Source organism: Bactrocera tryoni, chromosome 3 (genome assembly GCF_016617805.1).
Source record: "Bactrocera tryoni isolate S06 chromosome 3, CSIRO_BtryS06_freeze2, whole genome shotgun sequence".
NCBI lineage: Eukaryota > Metazoa > Arthropoda > Insecta > Diptera > Tephritidae > Bactrocera > Bactrocera tryoni.
This window is the reverse complement of record NC_052501.1, coordinates 41,361,843-41,379,782: the sequence shown is the minus strand read 5'-3', so window position 1 is coordinate 41,379,782 and position 17,940 is coordinate 41,361,843. Positions and strand designations below refer to the sequence as shown.

General features: G+C 39.1%; 1 protein-coding gene across 1 annotated transcript in view; it reads left to right on the top strand.

The window, feature by feature from the left end:
* The window catches only part of LOC120771522 (nuclear pore membrane glycoprotein 210), a 122,770-nt gene that overhangs the window by 16,883 nt on the left and 87,947 nt on the right, over positions 1–17,940 (top strand). The window contains exons 17-20 of the mRNA XM_040099580.1: positions 13,815–13,933; positions 14,257–14,355; positions 16,868–17,104; positions 17,187–17,333. Of these exons, the coding sequence (XP_039955514.1) occupies positions 13,815–13,933; positions 14,257–14,355; positions 16,868–17,104; positions 17,187–17,333 (602 nt within the window). The remainder of the gene's footprint in view (positions 1–13,814; positions 13,934–14,256; positions 14,356–16,867; positions 17,105–17,186; positions 17,334–17,940) is intronic.

Here is a 17,940-nt window from a genome sequence, read left to right as displayed (position 1 = left end):
GGTTCAAAGTCCGCGCCAGTTCATGTAACTTGGACTCGACGCTCGTGGTAACGGACGTTAGACCTCGTTGTTGTTATTGTAGCGGCAGAATTCAGCCGAGTTGACAGTCCTCGGCCGGATAAAAAATCTGGGTCCGTTCCGGTTACGTAGACCCGACGCTAGTGGTAACGAACGTTCGACCTCGTCGAAACAACTGATCTACGGTTAGTTGACTTTTGTGACAATTAATATTACTTATCTTTAAATAACCCCACTACAACAACAACAACATGTGTTTTAGGGTGATGAGTTAACAGTCCCTGTCGTATTTAAATCCAGGCGCGTCTACCACAATGATCCTTGGTCGGATAAAAGGTTTTTTAGGCCTCTTTGCGTGCACATTTCTTCTCGTACTACTTTAGCGAGAAATCCTGAGGTGGTTGTCAAGTAGAATTTTTACGGAGGTATTTGTTCGAAAACAGAGACAGAGTTAGCGGCTACGTTGGTTAGGTCATGTCGTTCGCATATATGTAAACACTCCAGCTCTGAGAATATTCGACGCAGTACCCGCCGGGAGTAGTAGAGGAAGAGGAAAACTTCCACTCCGTTGGAAACACCAGGTGTAGAAGGACCTGGCTACACTTGGAAACTTCAGTTACCGTCAAACGGCGAAGAGGATGAACGATTGGCGCGCTGCTGGTTAACTCGGCTATAAAGAAGAATTAATAAAGAAGAAGAAAAAGACGTGTTCAGAAATCGGAGAATGGACTCTTTGTGCCTTTGTGATAGGTCGTTTTTTAAGGCTTAGCGCATCTATACCAAGGGCATGTTTTCTGATGATCAGCAAGACAGTCCTTTTCAACCTTCAAAGGACGGTGACTTTTTGAGGCCTCGAGGTATACCTTTTAAAGCCTTGGACTAAAATATAGACAAACATTTTTTGTAAATATTTTTGAAGAATATTGCTGTCAATTATAGCCCTAAAATGTATTTTGAGGAAATATGTTATTAAACTGTAGCCTTTATGATTTCTAGAAAACCTAAAAAAAAATTTAAAATGTCCCCACTCGAAATAATATACATGTGTGTATGTACCTATATTAAATTCCCACCTGAAAGCAACCATTAACACCTTTGTTGTTGGTTATGTGTTGCCTGTATTTGCCGAATCATTAATTTAAATTCCATTCGGCGAATCGCTAATAGTTCGCATAACTGCAACGCACTTCCCTATGCATGAAAATTGTGGTGACACACCCAACCAACAACAAACACCCGGTCATAATGCACAATTTAGCAGGCCCAGGCCACACGCGGCAAATGGTTCGACGAAAGGTGGTTGGAAGTGGTGGCATTGGGCAATCATCGAACGGAGCTCATATTTGAAAACACACATGTACACACGTATACATATACATATGTATATAAATTTAATAAATAAATTTTTGAATTTCGGTCACTCATTTTCAGTTGGCCGAAGCAGCGATAGAGGCCAATATTCGAGCGCAACTTCAATTGTTTGTGTAATTAGTGAGTTCGGCAAATAGGCAATGCATTTGTAAATATTTTACGAATCTTTTTTTGTTTTTTATTAAATTGGTATATTATTTCTGGCGAAATTACACAGAATAACTTACAATGTACTATGAAACTGGTTTCGATTTGGAAATATTTTTATCGACAGATTTACTACACAAATTCGAATGTGACATACTAATTATACTATTAAGAGGAAAAAATAGTAAGATTTTGTTCATAATTTTACAATTCTTAATTTATTCTTCAAAATCTATGTTGTCCCCCTCAAAGTAAACCCCCTTTGGCCCCTATGCACTTGTGTCAACGTCTTTTCCGATCCGCGAAACAGTTGTTAAAATCAATTTCCGGAATAGCCTCCAATGCGCCTAGCAATTCATGGTTAATGTCTTCTATTGACTCAAAACGTTTTTCCCAGAGCGGTCGTTCGAGTTTGCTGAATAGACAGTAGGCACACGGAGCTAAATCAGGCGAATACGGTGGTTGGGGTACGATATTGGTTAAAAATGTGGCGAAAAACTCGGGAAGAATCAATGCAGTATGCGACGGTGCAAAATCGTGATGCAAAAATACGAATAGCTTCGCACAAACGACGCATAACACACAGATAGTATTCCTTGTGTATGTACAGTTTGGCCGGTCGGAAGGAATTCGGTGTGCGCAACACCTCGATAATCGAAGAAAACTGTCAACATAACCTTGCTTTTTGAACTGCTTTGACGTGGGGTTTTCGGCTTCGGCTTTTCTTTGCCATGATACTCGGCTGATTGATTGTCTGTTTCCGGGTCGAAAACATAAATCCTAGACTCATCGCCAGTAATAATCAGCTCCGTCAAGGGTTATTTAAAGAAATGGGACTTAGAAAAATACCTCGGGTCTAGGAACACTAGGAACACAGCGCATACCACAAAGTTACATTGGGGTAGTGTTGATGGTGGACACACCAAAAAAGCTTCTTCATTTTAGAGCACATACCCTTGAGATCCGACCTTTAGAAAATTGGTAAAAGGGATTCGGTGGAATACAGAGCATGCGTGGATGATGAAGAGGTATTCCAACATTATCCTTGCGAATATCCAGTCTTCAGCCGACTGAGAAGGGACATCTTCCACTACTACCGATGCTCCAACTTAAAGAGACATTGGACAGCAATTTACAAGCACAATCTGATGATGTGAGAAATGAAGAACATGGAAGACCATCCTAAACAGAGAATAACCCAAGGCCCCCCCGGTATAACCATCAAGATCGACTGCAAAAACAGTTCGATTCGGTAAGAAGGCAATGCTCTGTGTTCGTTGAAATCAGAAGGTATATCAGGAGCTTCTAAAACCAGGTGAAACTATTAATAATAATCGCTACAGACAACAAATGATCAATTTGAACCATGCATTGATCGAACAACGACCAGAATGGGTCAAAAGACACGGATTTTGTTACACGACAATGCACCTGCACACAAAGCAAAATCGGTTCAGGATACAATCAAAGTACTTGGCTTGAAGCTGCTACCCCATCCGCCGTATTCACCAGACTTGGCCGCTTCCGATTACCATTTGTTTTCATCGATGGGACATGCATTTGCTGAGCAGCACTTCGATTCCTAAACAGAAGTCGAAAATTGGATGTCTGATTGGCTTGTTTAAAAAAAAAAAAGAGCATTTCTATTGTCATGGTAAGCACAAATTTCCAGAAAGGTGTTCAAAATGTGTCAAAGGCAAGGGTCAATGCTTTGGATAATTTTTTTTTACTTTCTCATTTAAATTTAAATTAAAGAAAACGCTCGTTTCATACCGTTACACCTGGCATTATTGACTCAACCCATTTTGGTTTTGGGTAATAGTCAATGTCAATGCAAAACTCGTACCAAAAGATCTGGACTTTTTCCAAAAACGACGTTTAGTAGAGGTCGGAAAAGAGATGATTGACAACGTAGAAAGGCATTCTAGCCGAAGCTTATAACAAGTGTCTTGGTATGACAGTATTAGCTCTGACTGTATTGAAGGCAACTTGTAAGAAAATACGCAAAAATGTATGGTTTTTCAGTCCGGTTGAAATTTGATCAGATGATATATCACCTTAACCACCTTTAAGGGTTTCCCCTTTGTTATTGATCAAACGCATTGAGTTGGCTTGCACAATATATTTCATATTATTTAAATTCCTACTCTAGTTAGCGATTCGATACACGAACAGAAAGCCAGAAATCGCATTGTCTCATCCCTAATAATTTTCGTAAACAAAATTTGAGAAATATTGTATTGCAAAAAGGCTTTTAGGATGTTGAGTGCGAATTTATATATATGAAATACATGCGATTCGAATATTGGCGGCAATCTCGGTGTGATCAAATAAAGTTGCCAAAATTCTGACGGCATAAATTATTCATAAACCTAAACAGCTCAAACGCGCTCAGAAACGGGCTTTCTAAATTTGCAATTTACACGCTCGAATGGTTAAAGTTCACTCGCTCCACATGCACGCATCACACACACAGACATATATTCACTCGCACACACTACAAAAATGTTTGTCCTGTTGTATAATAAAGAAATTCACTTGTCCAATATATTTCAGCTCCCTTTATCTTCTGTTTGCACATATGTACTTCTCATCTAAGCGCCTAGAAGTATGTTTATGCATTACGCCGAGGCATTCTTATTGATGTATGCAAGCACATACTGAATTGTCTATGTGTGTGTGTGACTCGAGCGACAATGAAGCAGCAGCACTTGGGCGTAGATGAAATGATTATGTTATTGAAGGCAAGACTCGCACTTAAATGCACATCACATGGCATTTGACACCAATACATACGCATAATATTCACATGTCTGTGTGCATATGGGCGCATTCATGAACACACCGTGGCATCAAACATCATATCTTACGGAGAGACAACAACAACGCATTGAATTGCACTGAACCGTGTGTGCTAACTTGAATTGCTCTCCAAAAAGATTATGAAGAATAAGAATGCCGAAATAAAGGAAGCAGAACGAACAAACGCTTTTGCATTTTACTTTGAGCTTTATCCTTTTTTTCTTCGCTGGGCACGAGTATATCATTTCGTATAGTTGAATGATTTATTTGCTGCTCTTCTGCCCATCAATATTGTCCATTGAAACAACACACAGACACGCACACATATTTACATATGTGTGTTTTTCTACGATGTTATTATGCCGATATCTATATGTACATAAATATGCAAATGCTTTCGGGGTCTGCACATAATTCACGCACCCATTCGACAGCTTAATATTTGCCGCTTGTTTAAAAGCATTTTCATACTACTATGAGCAAAAATAGTGTGACTTTGTTCATAATTTTAAAATTCTTCATAATCTGTGTCATCCCCCTCAAAGTAATTCCTTTTGGCCCCAATACACTTGTGCCAACGTTTTCTGCAATCCTCAAATCCTCGGTTTACGTTTAATGGCTTCGATTGACTCAAACCGGTTTCCTCAGAGCGGTCGTTTGAGTTTTTTTGAATAGACCGATGTCACACGGAGCTAAATCAGACAAACGGTGGTTGCGACACGATATTGGTTGAAAATTTGGCGAAGAACTCACGAAGAATCAATGAAGTATGCGACGGTGCATTAGCGTGGTGCAAAAACCAAGAGTTGTCGAGCCATAATTCCGGCATATTTATACGAATGGCTTCACGCAAACGACGCATAACACTCAAATAACATTCCCCGTTGACAGTTTGGCCGATCGGAAGGAAATCGGAGTGCACCACACCACACCGATAATCGAATAAAGTTGGACGCCCTCTCTGCTTGTGGAGGTAAGCCATTTTCGCTCGGCTTTGCCATCAACCTTTTCGGTGTCCCACTCGAGATATATGTACTATCCATCGACGTCGGGTCTGACCTTCTCGCTTCCTTGTTTCATGTTTTTATGGGTGTACACCCAGAGCCTCTATCCAACACAAGGACCTTTTACGGTCGTAAGGTTGCCACTATTACGAGGCCAAGACGATCGTCAACTCACGCCCTTATGAGGTAGTGCGTTCACAGTCGACTAACGCAAACAGAGACCGATCGCACCAATATAATGATGACGAATGGGGAACTTACCCTGAGGTTTGCCCGTGTTTTAATGGGACGCAGACAGCTTTGGCATTAATCCATTTCTTCAGTGCCGTACTCAGGTGACAGACTACTTCCAGTACCAGCCCAGGGATCAACCAATGTATTTACCATAAAAATTCTAATTAAGGTCCGTGCCGAGCAAAGGGTAAAAAGTCAGTAGGAGTCAAAAAGCCGCGCAGGCCGTAGTCCGTTTAGCATTACCCAGGATGCGCCGTGCGCAAGGAAACCCCGTAGAATAGAAGCTATACATTCTGACAAAAAAGGTTCCGAAAATTGTATTTTAAACTCCCCGCGTAGATGATATTTAATAGAAATGAATTTTGCTCAGTTGGTAGAACTGCCCTTAATTACTATGCCGAATATGAGTGCGATCTGCTAATCAAATTGCTTACAGCAGTTACTTAAGTCGGTACACCTCGGTGGTGCGTTGCGATTTTTATAATAAATTAAAATATCGAACGAAGAAGTTTTGTATTTCTAAGGAAACTTCGTGTGTGGAAGCGTTGCGAATGCTGGAAAAGGATTAAGGTGAGTCAAAAGCACAAGCTTACTATTGGTACAAAGCCTTCAAAGACAGCCGAGGGATCGTTGAAGACATGCCTCGTTCTGGACGACCTTCATTCGACCTTTTCAACTGATGAAAATATTAAAAAAGTGAAGAATATGGTGTTTGAAAATCGTCAAGCAAGTGTTGAGAGTTGGCAAGAGTGCTCGACATCTCTCATGAGTCCGTTCGAATGTGCCGATAAAGCTGAATTTTTTTTCAAAAGGTGTATCGTACATATGTCTTTTTGGACGTGCTTGATCGTGCGAATTTCTATCCCACATTCGTGGAGAGCATTATAAATGAGACATGAGTTTATGAGTTTGACATGCAAAAAAGTCAGCAATCATCGGAATGGAGGGGAAAAAAACGAACCTAACCACGCCAAAGCCGCTCAAAAATCAAGGTGATGCTCATAGTTTTTTTCGATATTCGTAGTTTGGTGCATCACGAATTGGTTCCGGAGAGACAGCCGATCAATAAGGAGTTCTATTTGGCCGTATTGAGGCATTTGCGTGAAAACAATCATCGAAAACGGCCGGAATTGTGGAAGAACAATTTATGGATTTTACACTATGATAATACGGTATCGAGCCAATGTATTGATTGAATTTAAAACCGAAAAATGCATGACAACCATCATTCAACCATCTTATTCACCAGATTTTGCTCCATATGGTTCTTTCTTGTTCCGCAAACTGAAATTGCCGCTCCATGGAACCCGTTCCATGTTAGAAAATATTTAAAAAAATCGCTAAAGGAGCTGAAGGTCATCCTAAAAAGTGCTTATGAAAAGTCGTGTATTACATCTGTTGGGGATTACTTTGAAGGCGACAAAATAAATATTGATGAATAATTAAATATTTTGAGTTTTATTTACAATTTCCGGGTATTTTTTGTCACAATGTAGATCAAATTGATGTGTGCGATGGTTTCCGAATACCATCAACGCTCCATTTAAAAAAAGCAGTTTCGAGAAAAGAACATTGTAGTTTTATGCCCTTCGGCTGACAGACTCTTTAACAGGGAAACATTTTTCTCAATTCGACTAACTGAATAATGTGTTAGGACCCAATCATCTATCATGCAAAATACTGATAGTTTTTAAAACCAGACATTGCCCTAACCCCTTAAATTTTTGGATGGACTTGGCATTCATTTTGAGTTAGAAATAATTGCCACCTGTGTCTTTTACACACTTCAGGTTTTACTAAATTTGAAGACCATGAATATTTTGCATGAGTGTTTTCTTAGTACTCACCCCTTTACTATTTGCTCTTTCTCACTGTTATTTTTACATCTTTAACATTGTCCCTGGAGATGCGTGAAGAACCTACCACATAATCCTAAAAATCATTTTAAAGAATGAGCTGAATTGCACCACTAAAAACGCAAACGAAGTAAAAATAGAATATAATAAAAGATTTCAAAGCGTCTGAATATTTCGCTATCCACTAAAAACCACTAAATTGCCAAAAAATCGCGACCTTGACTTCTGCAATCAACATTTTTGTGGCACTTGAACACAATTGATCACTTGAAGTGCTGGCAACTAAAAGAACGCCAAGCAAGAGCGAATTTAATAACGAAAAACGTGAAAATAAAAAACCAAGAAATTATTTGTGGCAGAAAGAATTTTAGCTACACGCAGCACTATCGGGGAAAAATGACAAATAGAACAATTCCAAGTTATTGTTGGCCAACGACTTGGCTGGCATGTGTCATGGGCGGCTATAATACTTAGGTCCTTGCTGGCGCTTTAAATGCGCGCTCACTAATCTTTTGTTTTTTCATGCAAAAGTCTGCAGCGAATTTCATAATAGAAGCTCTCACAGTTCGCGTACTCGAAAGTCCACTTAAACGCCTCGTCGTCCCACTGCCCGCCCGAAGCCTGTCTGACCCAATTGTGTCATTTTTCATCGATAATTGAAATATGCACTCATTTTAATGGCTTTGAAATGTGATACTGCATTATTATTGTTGTTGTTGTTGCTATTGTATGCTCATATAAGCATTTGATTGCGCACTTTCTGTTTCGATTGCATAAATATCTTTCTTGAGGCTTGTGCCAAACGTAGTTGAACTTTTCCCCCCCACAACACCCAAACTCGCTCCACTGTGGCAAGTAGTCTTCAAGTAAGACAAACAAACAAACAACGTTTCTGCATTTAGTTCATTTCTTTAATATCTTTTCGATTTCTGTGTTTTTCGTTTATTCAGGGCAGGAATTTTGTGTAGTCGATTTGTTTGCCTTCGGCGTTCTGAGTGCAAATTTGGCAATTTTTCGAATGGAAACCCGTTTCCTTTGGCATTTTGCTCCATTTGAATGTTTACACTAATGTAAATGTGGGTGCGTTGGAGCTACTCTGTTGCATACTTGCTGATACTCTGCTGATGCGCAGACAAAAATTTAGTGTTGCCAATATTTTGCATAAATTGCGCTTAAAAAGTGACGGTAGAACATGATGCTGTTGCAAGTTTTGCCAAAAACTCGCGCAGAATGTGCTGCTTTGACAAATTTGCAACCGTGCTTCGCACATCGAACGCACCCTGTACTTATACGAGTACAGTTCTGTGGAAGAAAATAGTTCTTTTTTACTGTGTTAAACCTCCTTTCCCGCGAGCCGATGTGAAGTCGATAGATACTAATTTTCGGGTTTTGTTATTATTAGTGGTAAATAAAAGATAATATTTTCGACTTTTTATACTGTGGCAAAAAATAGTAAGACTTTTCAATTTAAATTGTCAGTGACATATATATTTGCCAAATTTGTGTTTAGTATTCAACAAAGAAGTTCCATTAAATCAAATGTGCCGAAACATTCAGAATGTTGGAAAAGGCCTTATTGGAACAAATTATTCAAAGAGGGTCGAGAACGCGTTGACGACGAACTACGTCCAGGACGGCCATCAACATCAACTGATGATCAACATGTCCATAAAATAAAGGAGTTTGTGCATGATAATCGACGATTAACAGTCAGAGATCTTACTGGCATCGTTTCAATATAGAAAGGATCAATGAAAACCATTTTGAAAGATCATTTGGGCCTAAGAAAAGTGAAAGCACGATTTGTGCGAAAATCACTAAACCACGATTTTAGGAAGCATATTATATTGGCGATGAGTCTTGGATCTACGCTTACGACCCTGAAACAGACGATCAGTCGGCCGAATATTGTGGCAAAGATCAACCGAAGCCGAAAAAGCACCTCAAAGCAAAATTCTAGGTTATGATGACAGTTCTCTTCGATTATAGAGGTGTGCCGAATTACTTACGGCTGACCTAACTGTCAACAAGGAATGTTATTTGAGTCTTATGCGTCGTTTGCGCCAAGCTCTTCGCAAAAAGAAGCCTGAATTATGGGCCGACAACTTTTGGTTTTTGCACCACGGTAATGCACGGTCACATACTGCATTGATTCTTCGTGAGTTTTTCGCGCCGCTTTGAAGGACGAAATCGTCGAAAAAATCCTCATTTGAAGAAAGAAAGTGTTATTTCACCAAGGCAATGCACCGTGTCACAAGTTAGTCAAAACGTTGTCAAAAATCATGAATTGTATACAGTGTATATTTCAGATGTGGACCTCAACGACTATTTCCTGAACTCATATCTCAAAAGAATGCTCGCTGGGAAGACATTTTCTTCGAATGAAGAAGTGATCGCCGAAACTGAAGCCTATTTTAAAGCAAAGGACAAATCGCACTACCAAAATGGTATTGAAAAGTTGGACGGTCGCTATAACCAGGGTATCACCCTTGAAGGGCGCTATGTTGAATAAAAAAACGAATTTTGACGAAAAAATGTATTTTACTATCATAGGCCGGCTACTTTCCAATTGACCTGTTATCGAATCCAATGATAACATTTTTACCACTATAAAGTACCATGATTTGTTTCCGATGTGTGTCCTAAATCGAGCGGTGTTGCCACCTAGGCCTTGGACCACATTAAATTCTTGGAATAATTTCTATGAGCTTCGTTGCTAATAAATGTATATTCCTGCCATTTTATGTACACGTGTGTGGCTTTTTATATGTATATACATATGTGTGTTGTGCACTTCTCGTTCTGTTTAGAGAAAGTTATTGGAGCAAATTTAATTCAATGAAATATTTATACTTGACCAGCAGCATTAGTTTATCTCATTGCCATGGCTTGTTGGCCATTTTCGTTCACAATCTACGTGCTCGCTATCGCAGAGCGCTGCCGCAAAAATCCCAGCAAAATCCTTGCGCATTTATACTGATTCCACTTTGTGTATGTGTATGTGCGAATGTGTATGTAGGTGATACTTTAGCCAACTTTATTGTCTCAACTTTAGGCCGATGGTGGCGCGCTGTGCGGCAGTTGTTGCACAACTTTAACTTGCATTTGTGTTGGTGTCGCAGATTTAGGATTTTGCTAATGAAATTAGCGCATTGCTGTTTTTCTTGCCACATTCCTGCTTTAACAACAACAACTAAGTGAACACAATAAATTGCAATAAATATACAAAAGAACAACACAGGCGACAAGCAGTCAAGTGAAAGCAATGTCCTTGCGCCTCGTGCACGAAGCTTCCTTACCGGCATTCATAAACGCAAATGCTATATGCACATATATGGTATATTTTTATGTATGAGAATTAAAGGCATTGTTGCTGTAATTGCGAAGCCATAGTTTGCTTCAAGGTAAAAGCGACTAATTTTGTGGAGAAATTTACTCAATTAGATTTTCACACTCCAGGCTGACTGAGACACATACACACACATACAAATGTCCTTAAAATTAGTTATGAAATATTTAAGAGAGACTAAGACTGAATTTCGGTAACTCTCCTTCAATAGAGGAACTTATTGATGCTATGAATAAACACTATTACATAAGGCTGCTGGTTATTATCATTTTATATAGAACTGTAGTCACATGACTTGTTTTTGGGAGGAAACAATCGACATTATTGGCTTTTCTCTGCTCGCTTATAAAATATATGTACGTATACATATTTATTTAACTTATTGCTTAACGGTCTTATTTTGTTGTAGCGATTACATTATCCTGTCTCAACATATGGCTACTTTTTTAACACTTGTCTGCATATTTCTTATTGTCACTGTAAAGTTGTGAATAAACCAAGTGAGCCGTGGGGAATGTTCTTCAAATACCTTCAGGATCTCATTGGTTTCAACATATGTTTTCTAAAAATTTTATTTTTTTTATATTGTCGCAAGAATGAGTTAAAACTTATACCATGTTCAAACCGGTCAATTAGCTGAAGCAATTAAGGTGTAAACTCATTCACTTGGTGTTCAAACGTACAAACCTTAACAGGTCAATTGAAAAGTCCTGGGCCTATCATAGTAAAACACATTTTTTGGCAAAGTTCGAAATAATACACTGCTTATAGCGACCCTACAACTTTTTATACCATTTTTAAGTACGATTTCTCCTTTGCTTCAAAATAGACCTTAGTTTCGGTGATCAACTCTACATTCGACGAAAATGTCTTCTAGCGAGCATTCTTTTGAGATCTGAGTACAGGCAATATGGTAGTCGCAAGTCTGGAGAGTACGGTGGTGGAAACAATTGGAAGCCCAGAAAAGTCAATAAAAATTCCAAAATTCAGATGCCATAACTTTGCCAGCGGACTGTTGCGTTTTTTCCACTCTTTGGAGCGGGTTGAGCACTCGGATGACTTCGGAGTGAAATGATGGAGCCATGTTTCATCCATCGACACAAAAACTCGGGTTTATAACGTTTGAACATCTCCGAACAGTGTTTCGAATCGTCAACTCGTCGTTGTTTTTGGTCAAGAGTGAGCTCCCGGGCCATCCGCTTTACACAGAGCCTTCTCACACATAAATATTCGTGAATGATATGATGTACACGTTCAGTTGATGTCTTTAGAACTTATCTCAAACAACTTCCCTTTATGGTCATCCAATATTATGTTGTGGACTTTTTTGATGTTTTCGTCGGCAACAACCTCTTCGGAGTGCCCACTGCGTTCACCATCTTCGGTGCTCATTTCACCACGTCGTAACTTATCATACCAATCCTTGATGGTTGGTTTTTCTGGGGGAGGGTCCTCATCATGCCAAGTTGTTCCTTCAATTCTATTTTTTCCATTCAAAAAGCAATATTTTATCAACACGCGAAATTCTTTCTTCTTCTCCTTCAGCGAATTTTGTTTTATCTCTTCGATCGACTGAAAACGGGTTCCACGTAGCGCCATATTTCAGATTGCAGAAGAAGAAAAAATCACAGGAAGCCCAATCTGGTGCATAGTTTTAAATTCGGTCACATCCGTGGGTCGATGCGATGCTGCATTATCATCGTGTAAAATTCATGAATTCTGCTTCCACAATTCCGGCCGTTTTCGACGGATGTTTTCAAGCAAACGCTTCAATACCGCCAAATACAACTCCTTATTGACCGTCTGACACTCCGGAACAAACTAATGATGCAGCAAACCTCGAATATCGAAAAAACCATGAACTTCATTTTGATTTTTGAGCATCTTTTGCGTGTTTTGTTTTTTGGTTTCGGCTCATTTTCTTCCCTCCATTCCAATGATTGATGATTTGTTTGCATGTCAATTTCATAAACACATGTCCTTTCGAGAGTTCTAATGCTCTCCTTGATGTGGGAGCGGAATTCGCACGATTACGAATGTTCAAAAAGACCGGTTTATGGTAATCTTTTTGAAAAAAAAAAACTCAGCTTTATGGGGATGAGTCGAGCTCCTTTGCCATCTCTCTAACACTTTCCTGACGATTTTCAAACACCATATTCTTCACTTTTTTAATGTTTTCATCAGTTAAAGAGGTCGAAGGTCGTCCAGAATGAGGTATATCTTTAACGATCTCATGACGGCTTGCGTTTTTGGTAAAACTGAATCACGGTAAGCCTTTTCCAACATTTGCAACGATTCCGCTTACGAAATTTGTTTGGAAATACAAAATTTGAGACAAATTCTTTGTTCGATATTTTTATTTATTGTAAAAATCGCAAAGCACTACTGAGGTACCGACTTAAGCAGTTACTCTAAATAAACTAACTAAACAGATCGCACTCATACTTGGCATAGTAATTAAGAACAGTCCTACTAACTTAGCACAATACTTTTTTTTGAAATATCATTTACCCGGGGAGTTATATTACAATTTCGGGGTGCTTTTTTGTCATAATGTATACACGCTCCTTTTTAAGGTTAGGGTTATATAAAGGGAAAAATGGAAAGAATCTCGATTTAAATTTTGATGAGATTTCACACCAACTTTCCTTTATTTTCACAATTTCGTTTTGAATGTGTTGTCATAAGTTGTTACGTCAACATAGAAGCAATTGATATGACTGATTTGACTATGGCTAGGTTAGTTTAGGTTAGGTTAAAAGATTGATCCTGAGAAGGATCTCACTTTTTCAGTTTAAAAAGCCGAACGATTTGACTCTGACTGTAATTGGATGTGGTACCATGAAAACCGAAGGCAATAAAGAGCACAGCAGTCATTTAAATCTTTAATGAAAATATAAGAAACTTTCCAGGAATCACCAGTATTTGCATATCTTATGATTACAGCTATAAGACTATAGTAGTAATAGTAGAAAACACCAAATACCGATAAACAAATTGAACTGTATTCTTTCCCTTCCATACTCTTTACAGGAGTGGCACGTGTGTTGGGCAATCGTCTGAAATTGGGCGAGAAAATCGTCGTTTCCAACGGCGATAAGGCCAGCGGCAGTGCCATAAAATACGATGTCGAAGTTCGTGATGCGGATGTGGTAAGTTGCTCTCGCCAAACTTGAAAGATATTCACTAGTCTGGAAATTATCAGAAAACGAAAAAAAATTCAAATCTGTAAAAAAATTCGAAAAACTGGAGAATATTCTCTTTGCAAATTTCCATTTGAGCTGCGGGTTGACGGTGTCACTCAGCACCCGCCGGCGCGCGCCTCTCAAGAAATGCTTGGTTAAAGTGTTTGCTTTCATGGAATTTTATATTTGCTTATAAATGTGCCTGCATATGTACATATGTATATGTCTGGTTACGCGCCACTTGCAAAGTTGTTCACTAACTTTTTCGTTTGTTTGCGCTTACTTTACAGATTCAATTATTGAAATCATTCGATATATTTAGCGGTTCAACGTATCGAGGACATTTGGTTGTGCGCAATCATTTGCAAGTGGATAAGTTTACCAACTTGGTGAGTAGAAAACCTCATATACCACATACACAGCTGTCGTCAAAATAATAGAAGCGCTACTTTAAAATACATATAAAATAGTGATGAACTGAAAATTGATAAAAGACTTCGATAGTACATATGTGTAGTATTATTTACGAATAATTAATACGGCCAGTTGAGATTCCTCACAAAAGGCTTAGAATACAGATTAAAGAAAAACGCGTTTAAAGTTTTATGACAAACCTGAACCCTTAGACACGATAGTGAGTTGGACTGGGGGAAAAATTATTCACTATTATACTAGTTGATTAAGGTTTTTGTGATCGGCTAGCCTGATCTGATCATATTCCGTGAACTGAGAGAGAAGGGAGGCAGAAACCGTTAGGTATTTTGAGATCAATGAAGGAATGCGCAATAATTGGGCGCTGTGTCCTCGCGGAGGTAGTTCGGAAAACGGTATTGAGGCGAGCAGAACTTGCTGTTTTTAAAGAAAACAAGAAAAAACGTTAACTTCGTCTGCACCGAAGCTAATATACCCTTCACAGGTGCAGTTTTTTTTAGTAACTATCTGTTGCAAGGTAATAATCGGAAACACATAAACAAAGATACTAAATAGTGGTCTGGAGTCAATAAAGTTGAAGTCATGTTGATGATTGGTCAATCGCTCGACCTTCCGCTCAAAGAAGATTTGAATATAGTAGTCATATGTGTACAAGAATAAAGTCCTTATTTTTACTTTAAATTAAGGGGTTTGATTTAGCATAGTTAGAATAACCCGTTTAAGAAAATTTCCAGAAAATTTTAAGGCTAAGGTATGCACCCCTTTGTTCGATAACTTCTTGCCAGTTTGAAGGTATAGTATTTTTATAATAGCACTCTCATAGAAACCTTGTTGTTGTAACGGGTACCTAATCCCCGTTAGGGTAAGGATTAACTAAGTTGTTTTCGACGTCATCCAACGGTAGGTCCAAGAAACGTGCTGTTTTGACGGAGAGGGGTGTCAGATGAGTGGGGTTAGTGGGGCATGCAAAGAGGTGGCCAGTGTCATGCGGAGACTCATTGCATGTAGAACATATATTAGATAGTCTGGTAGGCGTGTTGTTTGATGTCGTCGACGTAGTTGAGGAATGACCTCTTGATGCTCCTAGGAGGCGATTCCACTCCAAGCAGGTGATTGCAGGGATCATTTCTGCGAAAGCACCCCAGCAGGAACTGGTTGGAGAGGACTTCATTATGCTTTTTAATTGGGAGCATACGGGTCTCACCAGCCAAGTGTTCGATGGGAGGCAACTTGGCGTAGTCCGGGGTGCAATGTTCCGACCTGTCTGGAGCTTCCTCGTCTGCGTTTCAAAATATTGGTGTGGCGTAGTTAAGGAAATAGAAACCCTCGTCTTTATTGGCAAAAACTGGCAGCGTTTTTCACTTGAAAAATCAATCGCAAATAACAGGAATGGGTGAACGGACTTGATGGTGGATGCATATGAATTTCCCAATTAAGCTGCCGGAGCTTCTAGCGATTCACTACCCATGAGTCTGATCTGGCCCTGTATTAATGAAACACAATACATCACCTATTGTACAAAGATTTCGGCTGCTAGGCGCTTGCTCCTTTCAGAAATTCAATTCCACCAAACACAGAAAAAAAGTCAATCGTGGCGTGGTCACCATTTGTGCTGTCTTACCGCGATTGCCAAATAAAAATGGACCGATTTGCAGGTGGAAATTCGTTCTATGAGGTTTTCTGCTTTAACTCGTGTGACAACCATACTTCGAGCTTCTTATTTTCAATTGGTCCCAAACGGTCTTTTGTGCAATGGCTACCACCAGAGCAATTGAAACAGTACTCATGTGATAGTCGGACTGGACGATTTCCATTATATTATCGATATTTTCAATAATTGGCTTTCCAGAGTTTGATTTATCTTTAACAACCAAATTACCGGAACGGAACCGACGAAACCGAAATTCTCCGAAAACTGTCTAAAAAGTTTTTTTTTAGAAAAATATTATATTTTTATCACCATATAGCGTAACTCGATCGCCCGAATACTACACGAGATACAGGCTACTAAAGCCGATCAGTTGAAAAAATAATGACTTTCCTTTACTAGACTTCTTATAACCTCAATTTCTTATTTTTCGAAGATGAAGGTTTATTTTGTTTTTTGAAGGTGTGACTTTACCATTATTTCCACCGCAACTGTATATACATACATATGTATATAATATATCGCTCTATATGTTTAAAGTAACGTTAGTACGGGCTTATGTGTGTTTGCAAAAGCATTTGTGAAAGTTGCCAGCCACTTGAGGCATTGGCTCGAAATAAGCGCATTTATGCTACTTTTTGCAAAGCAAAGAAAGTAACTGTGACTGTTACATTTATTTGTAGTTTAAATTCGCATTTGTTTGCTATACACACATATACAAAGACGCATTTATAATTTCTGTATATTTCTTCCAAAAAATTACTTACAATTCTCTTTTCCCTTGCGTCCTTTGCTTCGCTGCCGCCTCGTCACCTCGTTAGCTCGCCAGAAATATTTCGAAATGTTCGAGTGCCCTTGAACGCATGTCTACGGTTAAACTATTTACGTGCCGCCTCGCATCCAAACAGGCCTTGGGGCGCAAGCTACTCGAGCATTATGCGGTAACGCCCATATTCGAGGCAGCCACCGGACGCTATGCGTGTCAGATTGAACTGTCGTCGAATTTCAATGAAGTACTCAGCATTGTGAAGACTAATGATGTCCACTTCGATTTGGAGGTACGTTGCTTTTATTTTATTGTATTTTATTTACGTTGCATACTATATTTGTTTTAATGTTTGTTGTTCGCTCGCTTTGCAGGCCCAGCTGCCGAACGGTTTATCGGATGTTATGTCATTGAAATTTGTACCCGGTGTGCGTGTTACACCGGAAGCGCTGCAGGCGACCGAGTTGCAAGAACAAGATTTAACAATCACTGGACTGGATAAAGTGCTGCAGAAGGTGGAGGTAAGTGAACACACACACACATTTATACTTACATATTCAATCTTACACACTTTTATGACGTGTTTTATGTCGGTTTAAGAAGTTGTGCGCAAAATACTAACACGTGATTGTTTAAATTGCGAAATTTCGCCAAAATTTATATTATGCTACACCCTTGAGGTGTTTCATTTGTGTTCATTGTGTGAAAGATTACACAAATCAATGATCAAAGATGATTAGTTATGCAATTTATAATATTTTTCGCATAAATTTTTCATATTTTGTGTTCTAACAGAGTTTTCGTAAAGTTTAATGTTTAAGTACTATTTATTTTTCAATCTACGATGGAGATGAGAGTGTCTATAATGGCTGCTGTGAATCGGAACATTTGTTGTATAGAGTAACATTTTCCAACAAACAACGTAGATTTTTCGATGTCCTGAAGTAGCGTTGTGTGGCTGACTGTGTCAAAGGCTTTTGACCAATCCAACGGTGGTTTGCTAGACTCAGGACCTCAAGTGTTTTCACTACTGGGGAGAGGAGAATTATCGGACGATAGGACTCCGCAAGAGGTTTCAGTAATGGGACCACTTCCGATTTTCCACATATCGGGTATTTGAGCCTAGGT